General features: G+C 36.4%; 1 protein-coding gene and 1 pseudogene across 4 annotated transcripts in view; one reads left to right on the top strand and one right to left on the bottom strand.

Moving 5' to 3' along the window:
* The first annotated feature begins 2447 nt into the window (after nt 1-2447).
* NBDY (negative regulator of P-body association) overlaps nt 2448-15014 on the top strand; it is an 89080-nt gene continuing 76513 nt past the window's right edge. For 2 of the 3 annotated variants that reach the window (XM_023202134.1, XM_023202133.1), the window contains exons 1-2: nt 2448-2789; nt 5242-5378. In XM_023202134.1, the coding sequence (XP_023057902.1) occupies nt 2554-2760 (207 nt within the window). In that variant the 5' untranslated portion in view covers nt 2448-2553 and the 3' untranslated portion in view covers nt 2761-2789; nt 5242-5378. Of the gene's footprint in view, nt 2790-5241; nt 5379-7828; nt 9409-15014 lie in introns of those variants that run through there. The other variant, XM_023202135.1, reaches the window with a different exon arrangement.
* Nucleotides 10333-10791, bottom strand: LOC111535899 (annotated as a pseudogene). Its single transcript, XR_002729597.3, has one exon. The product of XR_002729597.3 is annotated as a cytochrome b-c1 complex subunit 7 pseudogene (transcript).

The following is a 15014-nucleotide window of genomic DNA, read 5'->3' as shown; positions in this document are numbered from 1 at the left end:
GAATAACAAAGGTTTTCGGTCTCCTTTTTAATATAATGAAAACAAACAAAATTCCAGTTGCAAGTACAGTGGTGATTTCCAGCAGCTGGAAGGAGGGTAAAATGGAGAGTTGTTTGATAGGTATGGAAAAGTTCTGGAGATTGGTTGTACAACAATGAGAATATACTTTACCCTATTGAACTGTACATTTAAAAAATGTTAAGATGGTAAAGTTTATATTATGTATGCTTCACCACAAAGCATAAAAACAAATAAATAAATAAATAAATAAATAAATAAATAAATAAATAAATCTAATTGTGGTATAAATAGTCCATGTTAATAGAAGCAGCTCTAAGTTGGGACTATTTTCACCTCAAGTCAAATGTTTACCATAAATTAAACCTAGCTGGAGTTGATAAAATTTTTAATTCCTGTTACTTTACTAACTAGGCACATATTTCTCTAAATTTGCTAAAATTATCGCTACTGAACAACTTAATTGCAACTCTTAATGTCTTTAGTCTTGAAGATTTAGAGACCTATGTAAAAAGACTGTGAAATTGTTACTTCATTTACTTTAATAAATAATAAAATATTCTTCAGTTTCTAAAAATGAAGACTCCAAGGTCTGACTTGTATAGGGTGGAAGGTTACCTTCTTTGGTTACCGCCCACCCCCGCGTCCCTCCCACACATATATATTCATCTCACATTTCACTGAGATGAAAGAAAAAAAAAAAAAAAAAACTAGGAAAGGAGCAAATTTGGTGGATTAAGGATAGACCAATCGTTCTCAACTGGGGACAATTGTGTACCCTAGGGGACATCTGGCAATGTTTGGAAATCTTTTTGGTTATCACAACTCGAGGAGTATGGAGTAGTACTGGCATATAGTTGGTAGAGGCTTAGCTTAGGACATTGCTAAATGGTAAACTCTGGCCACCACTACAAAGATTGATTTGGTCTCAAATGTCAATAGCACCAAGGTTGAGAAACTGGGTTACAATCTTCTTTGCTGACTTTGACCACTCTTTCTCAGCATTTGCAGCAGACTTCTTTTCTTCTATCTGTCTCTAATTACTCAATATTCTGTTTTTAGCTCAATTATCTTTTCTTTAGATTTTCTCTTGGGAATATCATCCACTCTCTTATCTTTATCACCTCTATGTTGCTGACTCCCACATCAGCATGTCTAGTTCCAACTACTCTTCTAGCTCTAAAATATTGCCTCTCTCAATACCTCCCTCACATCTTTTCATTAAGCTACAGCTACATCTGACTTTTCTGTCTTTATTAGTAGCATTTGGTACAAAACCACGGGGTCATTTATTTCCCAAATTTTTAGAGTACCTAATTTGTGTAAAGAGCTGTGCTGGTTACTTGGAGGAAGGTAGAAGGGTGGAGATAAGAGATAGTTATAGTAGTAAATGCTTTACATGTATTATCCCTGGTTATGGAAACACTTTTGCAAGGAAAAAAATTATGGCCTGGAAACCAAAGTTCCAGGAATTTAAATAATTACTTAAAGAGCTCAGAGCTTGTAAACAGCAGAGTTTAACAGGCTCTTCTACTCTGGCATTAAGGACTAAGCTCTCTCCATTTAAAACAACAAAAAACAAACAAACATAAAACACTGAGGACAAAGCTGAAAAAGTGTGATCTAGTTTGTCCATAGCTAAAAGGAGACGGATGTGTAGGGTATTTTAATAATGAAGGTCTAAGAAGTTCCAGAAGGCTTTTCTTCTGAGACACGTGGTACTTTCTTCTGGTTACCATAAATCATAGAATATAACATATCATCAATGGTAAGATGGGTCATTATTTTCCATACCTACAAGAAAGGAAAAAAAAGCTGCCAACTAAAGTATAGTGTACCATCAATTGTTAGGTCGCAGAGATTTCCTAGATATTCAAATTTGGGGAAAAATATAGTAAGCCTTCAAAAATTACAAATTTGCTTAAAAAATAAAGAAAAAATGATTTTAGATTCTATGACATACGGTGAATTCGTTTTCCACATTCAATTTCCATGGTTAGTGCTAGTGTGCTATTCTGCACTCTAGTCAACTTACATGTTTGCATATTTCTTTTTAAATGTTTGTAGCTATTTTCATAGCTCTGTGATGTGCATCTGCAGCTGGCTTGTAAAGCTCTTCAATAATTTCTTTGGTTACCGCCCACCCCCGCGTCCCTCCCACACATATAAGCCATTCAGAGTTTACCACTTAAAGGTAAACTTGAATTTCTTCTCATCTTAAAATTGCATAAATTATATTAAATTCTCAATAAATTTATTTACATTTGGTGGGGGTGGGGTGCGATGGAAAAACACTATATTAAATAACAACATCGGTTTTTAACACCCATCCTAATAGAAAAGTTAAAATAGAATGGGGTAGGGAGGAGGGGTGGAGGCGGAGAAGGGATGTACGTCTCAGGATACAGGAAATACGGTAAGAGCGAAACAGGAGGAAGCCAGCTCTGTGCCTGGAGGGGACCCGCCGCCATCTCAGGTCTCTTGGCTTTGCCAGGGCCCACCGGAGAAAACTGACGCCCCGTTTCTATAATCCTTATGGGAGACCAACCTTGTGCCTCCGGGAGATCCACTCTCCCACCTGGAAACGCACGGGAAGCCAAGCCTCCAAAAAAGCGCTGCCTCCTCGCTCCGCGTTGGGATTATCCGGAAGGAACTCCCAACGGAGGTAGTACCACTCTACCCTCCGCACCTCCTCCTGCATCAGCCGGCCTGAAGTCGCACCCTCCTCCTCCAGAGAAGTAGAGAAATAAATTTCTCCCACTCTAAACCAGGTCAGATTTTTCTCATCTAGGGCATCTAGGCTCTTTGAAACTTATTTATGCATTCTCACAGATATCCTTCCCCCTTTCCCTGTTTTTTCCATGATTTCAAAATAGAAAGAATAACATGCAGGGATTAAGCAGCTCTTTCACAAAATACGCTTGAGTGAAATGATGGATATTTAATGACGTTAAATAATTATTTTTAATATTTTAGATGAAATACTTGTAGTTACATTTTCTAAGAAATAGACTTGAATCTTCTGATTTGCTTGAAAGTCAGTCATTGGTGCCAAGGTGGAGGGAAGGTGTAATAAAAATGTTCATGAGTTGATAATTTAAAGTTGGATGGTGTATATGTGGGGATTTATTATATTATTCTCTCTACTTTTGCGTGCCTTGGAGAAAATTTTTATTTAAAAAAAATACCTGGTTCAAGACCAGTAACAAGCATCTATTGAAGGCCAGCCTTCCGAAGTGTATGTCTTTCTCTATGTAAGGCAGGAGAGTTGAATAATTTTTTTTTTTTAAAGCAACAATGTGATAGTCAAATCCAAGTGCCATAATGTTTGCTTGTTCAAGGTATTCAGGAAGGATGGAGGATGGACAAGTCACTGCCTGGTGGTAATCATGAGCTATCAAAAAGGAGGGGGTGGGGCAGACTCGGTGGCTCACGCCTATAATCCTAGCATTTTGGGATGCTGAGGCGAGCGATCAGGTCAGGAGTTCGAGACCAGCCTGGCCAACAGGGTGAAACCTCGTCTCTACTAAAGTTAGAAAAATTAGCCAGGCGTGATGGTAGACGCCTGTAATATCAGCAACTCTGGAGGCTAAGGGAGGACAGTCGCTTGAACCTGGAAGGCAGTGGTTACAGTGAGCCGAGATCGCGCCATTGCTCTCCAGCCTGGGAGACAATAGCAAAAACTACGTCTCAAAAAAAAAAAAAAAAAAAAAAAAGAAGGAGGAACTTTGGGTGGGCCTTAAAGGTTGAGTGACATCTGCCATGTGGAGGGGCAGGGAATGCTTTTCAGTCTGAGGGTTTCCAGAGAAAAGGCAGAGTTCTTCTGGAAACAGCTTGACTATAATTTTGAATCTACAAGAAGGACTTAGGAGGTGAAGATAAAGTGCTTCAGGGCCTTAAATGTTATGCTGAGCATATACTTCATTCCAATATCCATCAAGCGATACTATTTGTATTTTAAGATTCCTATTCTTACTATCAGAAAAGGAATCTCTGATATTTAGATGAACTTTATAGAATGCAAAATATAAAACTGAATCTGACCCACGTTTTATAAATCCTTTTAATTCAAAGGAGAGAAGCATCTTTTTTTCATTCTTGCAGTAAACCTTTATGAAGCCCTTGCAATGGGTAGGAATTATTCTGAGAGATACAGGGGATGGACGGCCAAGGCCTAGTACATAATAGGAGTGAAACAGGTATTTCAATAAATAAATCAATGAATGATGGGACAACATTGGTGACCAAAGAAGTTTTACACATTGGGTTCGTTGGTAATGCCTAGAAAAAAAAAATAGAGCTCTATTTTACTTGAAAGCATCTCCCTGTGATTCCATACAGCTTTACTGCTCACGTGTTTACAAACTCTATTCAAAGGGGTAGTGGAGTGGAGGGTTGCAGGGTGTAGGGAGAATATTGCGCAGATAGAAAACAAAAGAGCAGCCCCAGGCGCAGTGGCTCACGCCTGTAATCCCAGCACTTTGTGACGCCAAGGTGGGCAGATCACTTGAGGTCAGGAGTTCGAGACTAGCCTGGCCAATATGGCGACCCGTCTCTACTAAAAGTAAGAAAAAAAAAAAAAAAAAATTAGCCAGGCATTGTGGTGTGTGCCTGTAATCTCAGCTACTCGGCATGCTGAGGCAGGAGAATTGCTTGAACCCAGGAGGTGGAGGTTGCAGTGAGCTGAGATCGTGCCACTGCACTCCAGCCTCAGTGACACAGCAGGACTCTGGACAAAAAATAAATAAATAAACAATTTAAAAATATATAAAGAAAAAAGAAAATAAAAGAACAAAACAATAAGTGCAAGAACTATGTAATTTCCCCTCCAAGTGATTCAAATCACTGAAAATTGTAATAATAGCCAATATTTACTAAAGATTTATGTGCCAGTTTTCTAAAGGGCTTTGCATGTTATCATTTATTTAATCATAACTCTACTAGAGAAGTTTGTATAGGCCAAGGGAAGTCATATGACTTGCCACAAGTTACACAGCACAAAGTGGCTGAGCTGAGCTTTGAACCCAGAACATTTGATTCCAGAGTTTATGCTCTAAACTGCTATATAATACATCCCTTCTAAAACTTTGTATACAACTGTTTTATAGGAATATGTCATTGAAATTGAGGTAGGGGAAGGATAATGATTTGAGGAGACCAGGGGACAAAGAGATGGACAAAAACAGAAAAAATGATGTCACAATATTTTTTATTATTTTTCAGTCTTTGAGCGATTGCAGTATGACTCCATTTCCCTGGTGCATTCATATAATAGTTCACTTGGTGAAAATAATGAAGACTATTTACAATGCTACCCTGCTTTTTCTGATGTCCTACACCTGGAAGTTGTGCTTTTTAAGGTAATCTGTTTACCAAAAATTATTCAGAGGAAGAAGAGAAAAAAAATAGTTGGTTTTGACACATTTAAAAGTAGCCAAAAAAAACATAAAAAAATAGCAGCAAATGATAAAATTGAAACTGTATTCTACATTATATGAAAACATATTCATAATAGTAGTGTAATCTGAAGAAATGCTTTGTTAGATTCATTTGTAATTACTTTATAGTTTCTATTATTACTGTGAAATATGCCATCTTTTTAACTATATCTTCTAATTGCTTCTGGTAAATGGGAATATGATTAATATTTTTGTATATTGATTTTATATGCTGTAACCTTCTTAAATTCCATTTATTCTAATAATTTATAGATTTTCTTGGATTATCTGTTAATTAATTATATTTTGAATCATGACAGTTTCTTTCCAATATTTCTTTAGCTTGTATTACTGTGCTAGCTAGGATCTTCAGTACAAAGAGGAACAATAGCATTGGTAGAGGATTTCCTTATTTTGTTCCTAAATTCTACAAAAGTTTCACCTTTTTTAGTAGATTGTCTTTCTCAAGTTAAGAACTTTTCTTACATTCCTAGCTTGCTGAGAGGTTTTATTACAAATATTATGAAGTTTTTTCCCGTCTATAGGTACTGCCATGTTCATATCCTTTTTTTCACCATTAATATCACACTGTGACCATGAGATAAATTACAGTTATCAATTTTCTAATGTATTTCTTGCTTTTGCTTTCATCAAGCCTCATCATTGGATATTTTGTTTCCTATTTTAATCATTTTGACTTTTATTTTTATATTGAACTTTCTTCTACTTTGCTTTTGTTGTTCTTTTTCTAATTTATTGAGTTGGATCTTTAGCTTCTTAATTTTCAATGTTCTTCTGTAAAATAAGAATTTAGAACTATAAATTTTCTTCTACCACTTTAGAAATATTTCGCAGGCTTTTGTATATAGTATTTTTATCATTCAACATTTATTATTTTTAAATTCCTCTTATAATTTTTTTGACCCATGGGTTTTTTTTTCAATTTCGAATCATATGGGATTCCTTTTTTTAAAATTATATTATGAAATCATTACTCCCATTCTAGTTTAATTTTATCTTTTTTTCTGCTTTAATTTTTTTTATATCTATAGACTTTATTATGTGTTCCTTATATAGTCATCTGGTATGTTTAAAGAGTGAGCAATCATATAAAAGGAAATATGGTCATAACTGATTGAAGTAATAAAATCCTGAAACTAAATAACTCATAATTCATTGCAAAACATACATTAGATTTCATTGCATCAGTATATAGCTTAGTAGTAAGGTCTCCTAATGGCCATAAACCTCTAAGGTGTTGTCATCCTGAAAAATGAAAGAGGAGAGAGAGTTGGTGGGGTGCTAAATGGAGAAATCTTCCATAGTGCTGGTGTGATGTACCCTAAATTGTAAAGTTATAGGGCATTGCCACCTAGTGGCAGAATTTCATGCCTTAAAGGGACTTGTTTTCCAAAGAGCAATGTGTCTTGTTCACTTTCTAACCATCCCTCTCTGATGCTATCCTTCCTAAAATCCATGCCTCCTCCCATACAGTGTAAACCCATCTGCTTTTCATCCATCAGTCTGTCAAGGATTTGGTTATGCCAATTTTTATGTTCACCTAACTTTTTAATTCCAAGTACTTTGGTTATTTTCAAAGCTACACACAGGATGCCCATATTTTTAAAACTCCATCCTATTTGTGAAGGATTATTACTTCGGGCTTTGGCCAAGTTTTTATTCTTACTGCTGAATCTTTTCATAAGTCAAAATTAGTGCAGAGTTAATGCTTTCAAAGAGAGTCCTTAAAGTAAATAGCTAAATGAAATAATTACCAAAATGTATACTTTGGATGTATTAAGATTCTAGAATTTAAAAACAAGAAAAGGTCCCATTAGTGAAAATTCCATCACTAACATTTTGGTACCACTTGTAGAGCATCACATAAATATTCAGACCATGATAGCTCAGTGCAGGAATGTTACCAAATATTTCCATGGAATCTGGAACTAGGACCAGAGTTGGCAATTGGGGGTCTGAAGTCCCAACATCCCCTATGCTGCTTCCTACACCTTGACAACAGGAAAGCTGAGTGATGCTAGGTAGTGCACTACAACAGTGAACGTAAGCCAGCCATCTGTTTTTCGCAAAGTATAGTAAAATAGAAAAACAGAACATAGACCACTTCAGAGTACAAACATATACTTCTTCAAGATGTAGGAAAACCGTATATTCAAAACCAGTCTCAAACTTTAAACAATAAAAGATATCAAACATTTTAAACTGTACAAAGCAAATTAGCAGGATTTTAATGTTGGCAGTTTTAAAATGTCACCCATCCAAAACACAAAACAGGGAGATAGCCAAGTCTTAGCTCCATTCTAATCAAAGCTATCATGCAGATCCAGTTACACTCTTCTCATCTCCAACAGGTACTTCACTCAAGCAGGTGACACCCAAGGGGAGTAGACGGACCAGAAACAAGAGTGCCACATAGAAGGAAGAGAGGGGACCTTGGACCTTAGCTACTGGTTAGCTATTCAACTTTGATGATATTCAGCATTTTCCCAAGTTATTCTTTCTCACTTCTCATCACATAATTTACATTATGTATACTATGTGCCGGAGACTGTTAGTGCTTGACATGTAGTCAGTTAATTTTCACAACTGTGTAAAGTAGGTTTCTATCATTAGCTCTATCTTAGGGCCAAAGAAATGGAAGCACAGAGAGGTTAAATTGTATTCCTAAAGCACTACACAGTTAGCAAATAGATTCAGACCTGTGCAGTCTAACCCAGAATTAGCTCTGAATCACTCTACCATTTTGTCTACAGGACGACAAGCCTGTGTGTTTCAGGCACTCTCATGGTGATTTTTCACACAGGACAGCTTTCGATAATAGAAAGGCCCTCTCTTTCAAATGAAAGGACTTCACTGATGGATTAACAAATTCTCACCCATTCACCTATGTGAGCAAAATACTAGATCTACTTTCTTAGTCTTCATAACAAGCAGGACGATAACCATAATTTATAATGAATACAAAACATTGATTTAGTGTTCAAAGAACTTTTGCACACTTGTTCTCATTTAGAAGAGTGAAGTAATCTGGAGACATAGAATAGGCATTCACTTTGGCTTTAGGAAGAACTTTCACAAAATCAGAGGTTGCCCTACGTAATACCACACTTTTTACCTTGAGCAGGTGGATAGCTTGGGGGTTCCATTATACCTCAATCTTAGTCCATTCTATTTGTTCCCCTGCCCTTCAGCAATGCCTTTAGACTTGCTTTAAACATTAACCGCATTCGTAAGCATGGTATCTAGGGTCAGAACCCAGCCTCCCTCCACCCACCCAGCTCCCTACATACCTTGACAGTGCTCTTTGAGATGCCTCAGTTCTAGTCTCCTTGTAATTGTGCAAGGTAGATGTCTGAACAAATAGACCAGAGTCCTGCAAAAGTGATCTTGAAATCACAATTAAAAGAACCTTTGGAGAGATCTACTCAGGAAAATTTTCTGAATAGACAAATGCTTTTAAAGGGGATTCTAGACAGTCCATCTTCTCTGCCTCCTTCTGCAAAGTAGGACTACACTAAAACCTTGTCACAGTGTGACCTGAGCAAAACCATTATCAAATGATCTAGTCGTCTTGAACCAGACAGAAGAAAATTGACATGATTTCAAGATAGGTTTAGAAAAAAAATCTGACTAGCAAAAAAAAAGGGGGGGTGGGATTCTTAGGGAACTTAAGAGGCTTAGTATTTTAGCTAAAATTTAAAGATGCTCTTTATGATACACACATTTCTCATTGCTTTACAAATTTTAAATGTAACTCAAATTTGTTTCTCACACCGTTTTGTTATTTGAGGTGTAAGGCATTCCTGCCGCACACAGCAATGACTTGTCCTGGAAAACCAGGGAGGCTGCAGGTCCTACTGTTCCTTCTCTACTAGCTGTGGCTCCAGACTCTCAGCTCCACCAAAGAAAGCATTTCAGAATTTAGGAGTGGAAATGATGACAACATTGAATAATTCTAATTTTTTCTTTTTTTTTTTTGAGATGGAGCCACTGTCGCTCAGGCTGAAGTGCAGTGGCGCGATCTAGGCCCACTCCAACTTCCACCCCCTGGGGTCAAGCAGTTCTCCTGTCCCAGCCTCCCGAGCAGCTGGGACCACAGGCGCCCACCACCACACCCTGCCAGTTTTCTGCATCCCTCGTAGAGATGGGGTTTCACCGTGTTGGCCAGGGTGGTCTCGAATTCCTGACCTCAGGAGATCCACCCGCCTCAGCCTCCTACTGCACTGGGACCACAGGCATGAGCCACCGCACCTGGCCAATGATTCTAATTTATATTTTTAAAAATTACCTTACAATCTTAAAACTTTTAACTGATTAGTATCCAACAAGGATACTCATATCCCAGTGACTTTTCCACTTTGGAAATGATTGTTATAAAGTGCTCAGGTCACACTGTGACAAGTCACTGGGATATGGGGACAAGTATGATTTGTCTTTGTACTTCTATTTTTCTAGTGTCTACTTTTTGTTTTCTAGTCTACTTGTTAGCACAGGAGTATATATATTACTTAAGTATACCTATGTTGGGGTGCATATATAATTTCTTTTTAAATGATAGGATGCAAAAACAAATCTATTCAGATAGCAGTGAAGAGGCTGTTTCTGAATCCTGGCAAACTAGGGGATGCATACCCCCTTCTTTTATTTAGTAGCTTCCATAAGGATGTAACTTACGGAAGTTATATCCTTCCATCAACTGACAGGCTATCTAACCAGTGAGGAAAACTGATAAAGTGGGCTCTGAGCCCCAGAAAGCACTTAAACACGACTGAAAATATCTTGAAAGTTTGGGAAAAAAATTTAACAGTAAATGGATTCAGTAGTTACTCAGTATAAGGTTTGGAATTCAAAAACTCCAGCCGTTACAATAGACATTTATTTAAAGTAAAACATCTGCAGACCAAATAATTCTTAACATTGTTTGTTTCAGATTTAACCATCTTCATAACAGCTGCATCCACAGACTTCAACTACTTGATTACTTCTTTGCCCATTCTTCTCTTTCTTTTCTTTCCCGAATAACCTCTTTCAGATATAGTTCAAGGTAGAAATTTTCCTCTTTGTATTTGGTCCACTGCTCTTTAGGCAAGATCTGATGCTTCATGGTCAGGTCCAGTGCCCTCTTAATGTGAAACATCCTGTCATTATAAAGGTTCTCAGGAAGCCTTCTTATGGCTTGTTTTACGTCTTCATCCTCATATATTGTATCATCTCACATTAACCTCAGGTTATTGAATCCTGCAGCATTGTAATACCATTTTTGAATACGATCCAGCCACTTGCCTGATGCTGAAATGGCCTGCTTGCCAGCCATTTTGACCTGCTTTAATTTTTTTTAATCCTTCTTATAACAAGATACAAAAATTATACATTGGCTGCTCATCCCAACAGAATTTGGCAATAGAAAACATTTTCTTTCATTAAATACATAGAAAAAGTGTGGTTATTGATATTGATGTAGTTATTATTGAATTTTATATTTGTGTTTTTAAAATTTTTATTTTTATTTAATTTCACACTTGAAAAACTGGGAATATTACAAAGAACTCCCAAAGTGCCCTTTACCCAAATTCACCAATTAACATTTTATCACGTTTGCTTTCTCATTCTGTTTTTCTCTTCCTCTCCTTCTCCTTCTCGTATTTGATAGTAATTTGCAAATACCATTCTCCTTTACCTCTTAATATGTCAGTATGTATTTCCTCAGAGTGATGATTTCCTCTTATACATCCTCAGTAAATGTGTCACAATCAAGAAATTTGGCATTGTTTCAATATTATAATCTACGCCATAGTCCAATGTTATCAGTTGTCCCAATAATGTCTTTTATGGTTATTTTCTTTCCTTGGTCAAAGTGCTAATCCAAGATGATGCATTACATTTACTTGTCATGTCTCTCCAGTTTTTAATGTGGAATAATTCCTTGACCTTTCCTTGTCTTTTATGTGTGTAGAAAAACAAACTCAGCTTCTGTCATTATATTCTCACAACCCCACTTCTGACGCTGATTGTGTGGAAAATAAACAGTTTTTCTTTGGCTCTTGTACCACAACAACCAACACAGAAAACTTGTGACCAAATGTATTGGGATTTCTTCTCACCAACAAGCAAGTAAACAATTCTGTAGTGTACACCAGCTGAGTGTTCTCCAATCCAATTCAGTTCTGAAGCTATCTCCCTGCAGAAAGTATCAGATCCCACAGACTGAGGGCTTAGTCCCACGAGACTGCCTCAACTTTAGACATCAGTTTCAAATCTGGGCCTCTGGAACTTTTAACTGACCTGCTTCAAGTTAGGTTTCGCGCAACCCCTCTCTTTAGGCTCAAATAATTTGCTAGAAAAACACACAGAACTCAGGGAAACACTTACATTTACCCCTTTATTCATAAAGGATATTTTAAAGACTACATATAAACAGCCAGATGAAGAGATACATAGAGTGAGGTCTGGAAGGGTACTGAGTACAGGAGCTTCCATTCCTGTGGAGTTGGGGTGTGCCACCCTCCTGGCATGTGGATGAGTTATTTTTCACCTTTCTACAATCCTCCACAAATTCAGTTGTACTTTGTCCTCTTGTGCTTTTTATGAAGACTTCATTCGATAGGCACTAATGAAGCATGAACAGCCATGGTATGATCTAATACCAATAGTCTTGGTGGAGAAACCCAGCAAGGCTTGCCTGTTCAGATTCTTCTTGGCTTCTTTGTGCAGCATTCCTTCCTCCTGGGTATGGGGCAGGACTCTTTCTGAAATGGGGGTCTTATGACCCACAGTCAAACTAGATAGGTCAGAGAATTTCTTTACATTCAGCTCCAAGACAGAAAGCCGGGTGAAGATTAGAGTGTATTTTTAGTTTCTACGGCTTGCCTTTGGAAGAAGAAAAAAGCAGGTAAAAGGAGGGCAGGAGAAAGAGAGAGATTCTATTTTCTGAATCCTAAAGTGCCCCAACATTATACATATATATACATACATATATATATATATATAGAGAGAGAGAGAGAGAGAGAGACTGTCTCTCACTTTTATTTCTCTGAAGCTGTTTCAAAGCTGCTTCAGGAACCAAAGACAAAAGACCAAATACTTTAACAAAAGATATGCTTATTATTTTAGTCACTTAGGAAATAACAAGAGATTTGGGAGTTATGAGCCAGGAACCATGGACAAAAATCAATATATATATCACAATATCACACATTGGCAATTGGCACTTGTGTAAATACAGGACACTTATTTCGTAGATTGTCCTTTAATTTACATTTGTGTGCCATTTCCCCATTATTTAGAGTACGCATATTAGCAAAAGCACCACAGAAGTAAAGTGTTGTTCTCAGGGCATCATATTGGTGGCACATGATGCTGGTTTGACCCTCTAATAGTAAAGTTAACTTTGATTACTTGGTTAACATTGTGAATAGTTGCTAGATTAATCCACTTTGCAGTTACAATTTTCCTCTTTATAATTAATGATTTTGCTGGGGATACTTTGAGACTATGTAAATATCCTGTTCCTCATTAACTATCACCCCCTAGTTTTCCAATCCATTGATAATTCTTGACTGAATCAGATATTGCTATGATGAATGCAAAATGGTGATTTTCAAACTCCATCATTTTTATTACATTTATTAGTTTATATTCTACATCAAGGTAGAGCTTTTTCTCCATTTATTTATTTATTAATTACTTTGGACACATAGATTTTTACTTTATTTTTAAAATACCCTGTTGTTCTTATTTATTTTAATACCCAAATTGTCTCAGATTTAGTGACTGGCTGCCCATATAAGTTGGCTCACCTGTCTTTTGACATGTCTCATCATTCTTAAACACACATTTTACTTACTTTAAAATTTTTTTACTTCCTTACTTTCAGGCTTGTCTTTTACTTCCTACCCCATTAATCATTTCTCTATGGAGACAGTATTTAGAAACTAAGTCATTGTATATAGCTGTGTTTTAGCTTAACGTTTTGTTATTGTTTTCCATTTAAGAGACAATATTGCTTATGTGATAATGATTATTTAATGTTTGTTGAAACTTGTTTTATGTCCCAGAGAACATGATCAACTAATGTTTTATGTGTGCCTGGAAAGACTGTGTATCTAATTTTTGCATGTAGTGTTCTGTTCATTAAATTTAATTGTGTTGTTTAAATCTTCTCTATTCCTAAGTTTTTTGTTTGCTGGACCTATCAGTTACCGAGAGAGTTAAAATCTCCCACTATATTTATGGATTTGTCAAATTCTTACACTTTTGACAATTTTTGCTTTGTATACTTGAGGCATTGTTAATATGTACATACAAGTCTAGAATAGGTATATATTTTACAATTTTAGGAACTCTTTTTATCTTTTTGAATGTAAAATTTTTTGTTTGCTGGGTCTTTTAAATTTTTTTTAAACCTTTCTGGGTACCTAGTAGTTGTATACATTTATGGGGTATATGAGATGTTTTGATACATGCAAAGTGTAATAATCACATCATGTACAGTGGGGTATCCATTATTTGAAGCATTTATCCTTTGTGTTACAGACAATTTAATTATACAGTTATATTATTATTGACTGTAGTCACCCTGCTGTCCTATCAAATAATAGATCTTATTCATTCTTTTTTTCTACCTGATAACCATCCCCACTCTCCCCCACCACCCATTACCCCTCCCAGTCTCTGGTAACCATCCTTCTATTCTCTATCTCCATGAGTTCAATTGTTTTGATTTTTAGATTCCACAAATAAGTGAGAACATGTGATGTTTGTCTTTCTGTGCTTGTCCCATTTCACTTAACATAATGATCTCCAGTTCCATCCATGCTGTTGTAAATAACTAGATCTCATTCTTTTTTATGACTGATTAGTACTCCACTGTGTATATGTACCATATTTTCTTCATTCATGTATCTGTTGATGAACACTTTGATTGCTTCCAAATCTTAGCTGTTGTAAACAGTGCTGCAACAAACATGGGAGTGCAGATATCTCTTTGATAATACTGATTTCCTTTGTTTGGGGTATATACCCAGCAGTGGGATTGCTGAATCATATGGTAGCTCAATTTTTAGTTTTTTGAGGAATCTCCAAATTGTTCTCCATTGTGATTGTACTAATTTACATTCCCATCAACAGTGTACAAGAATTCCCTCTTCCTCACATTCTTGCCAGCATTTGTTATTGCCTGTCACTTGGATATAAGTCATTTTAATTGAAGTGAGATAATATCCCATTTTAGTTTTGATTTGCATTTCCCTGATGATCAACTACATTGAGTACTTTTTCACATTTCTGTTTGCCATTTGTATATCTTCTTTTGAGAAATGTCTATTCAAATCGTTGTCTCAGTTTTGATCAAATTATTAGATTTTTTTTCCTATTGAGTTGTTTGAGCTCCTTATATATTTTGGTTATTAATTTCTTGTCAAAAGGGTAGTTTGCAAATATTTTCTCCCATTGCACCTTTACTTTGTAGACTGTTTCCTTTGCTGTGCACACACTTTTTACTTGATATGATCCCATTTGTTCATGTTTGCTTTGATTGCC

The sequence above is a fragment of the Piliocolobus tephrosceles genome, chromosome 12, assembly GCF_002776525.5.
Source record: "Piliocolobus tephrosceles isolate RC106 chromosome 12, ASM277652v3, whole genome shotgun sequence".
In the NCBI taxonomy this organism is placed as follows: Eukaryota; Metazoa; Chordata; class Mammalia; order Primates; family Cercopithecidae; genus Piliocolobus; species Piliocolobus tephrosceles.
This window is presented reverse-complemented; position numbering and strand designations above follow the sequence as displayed.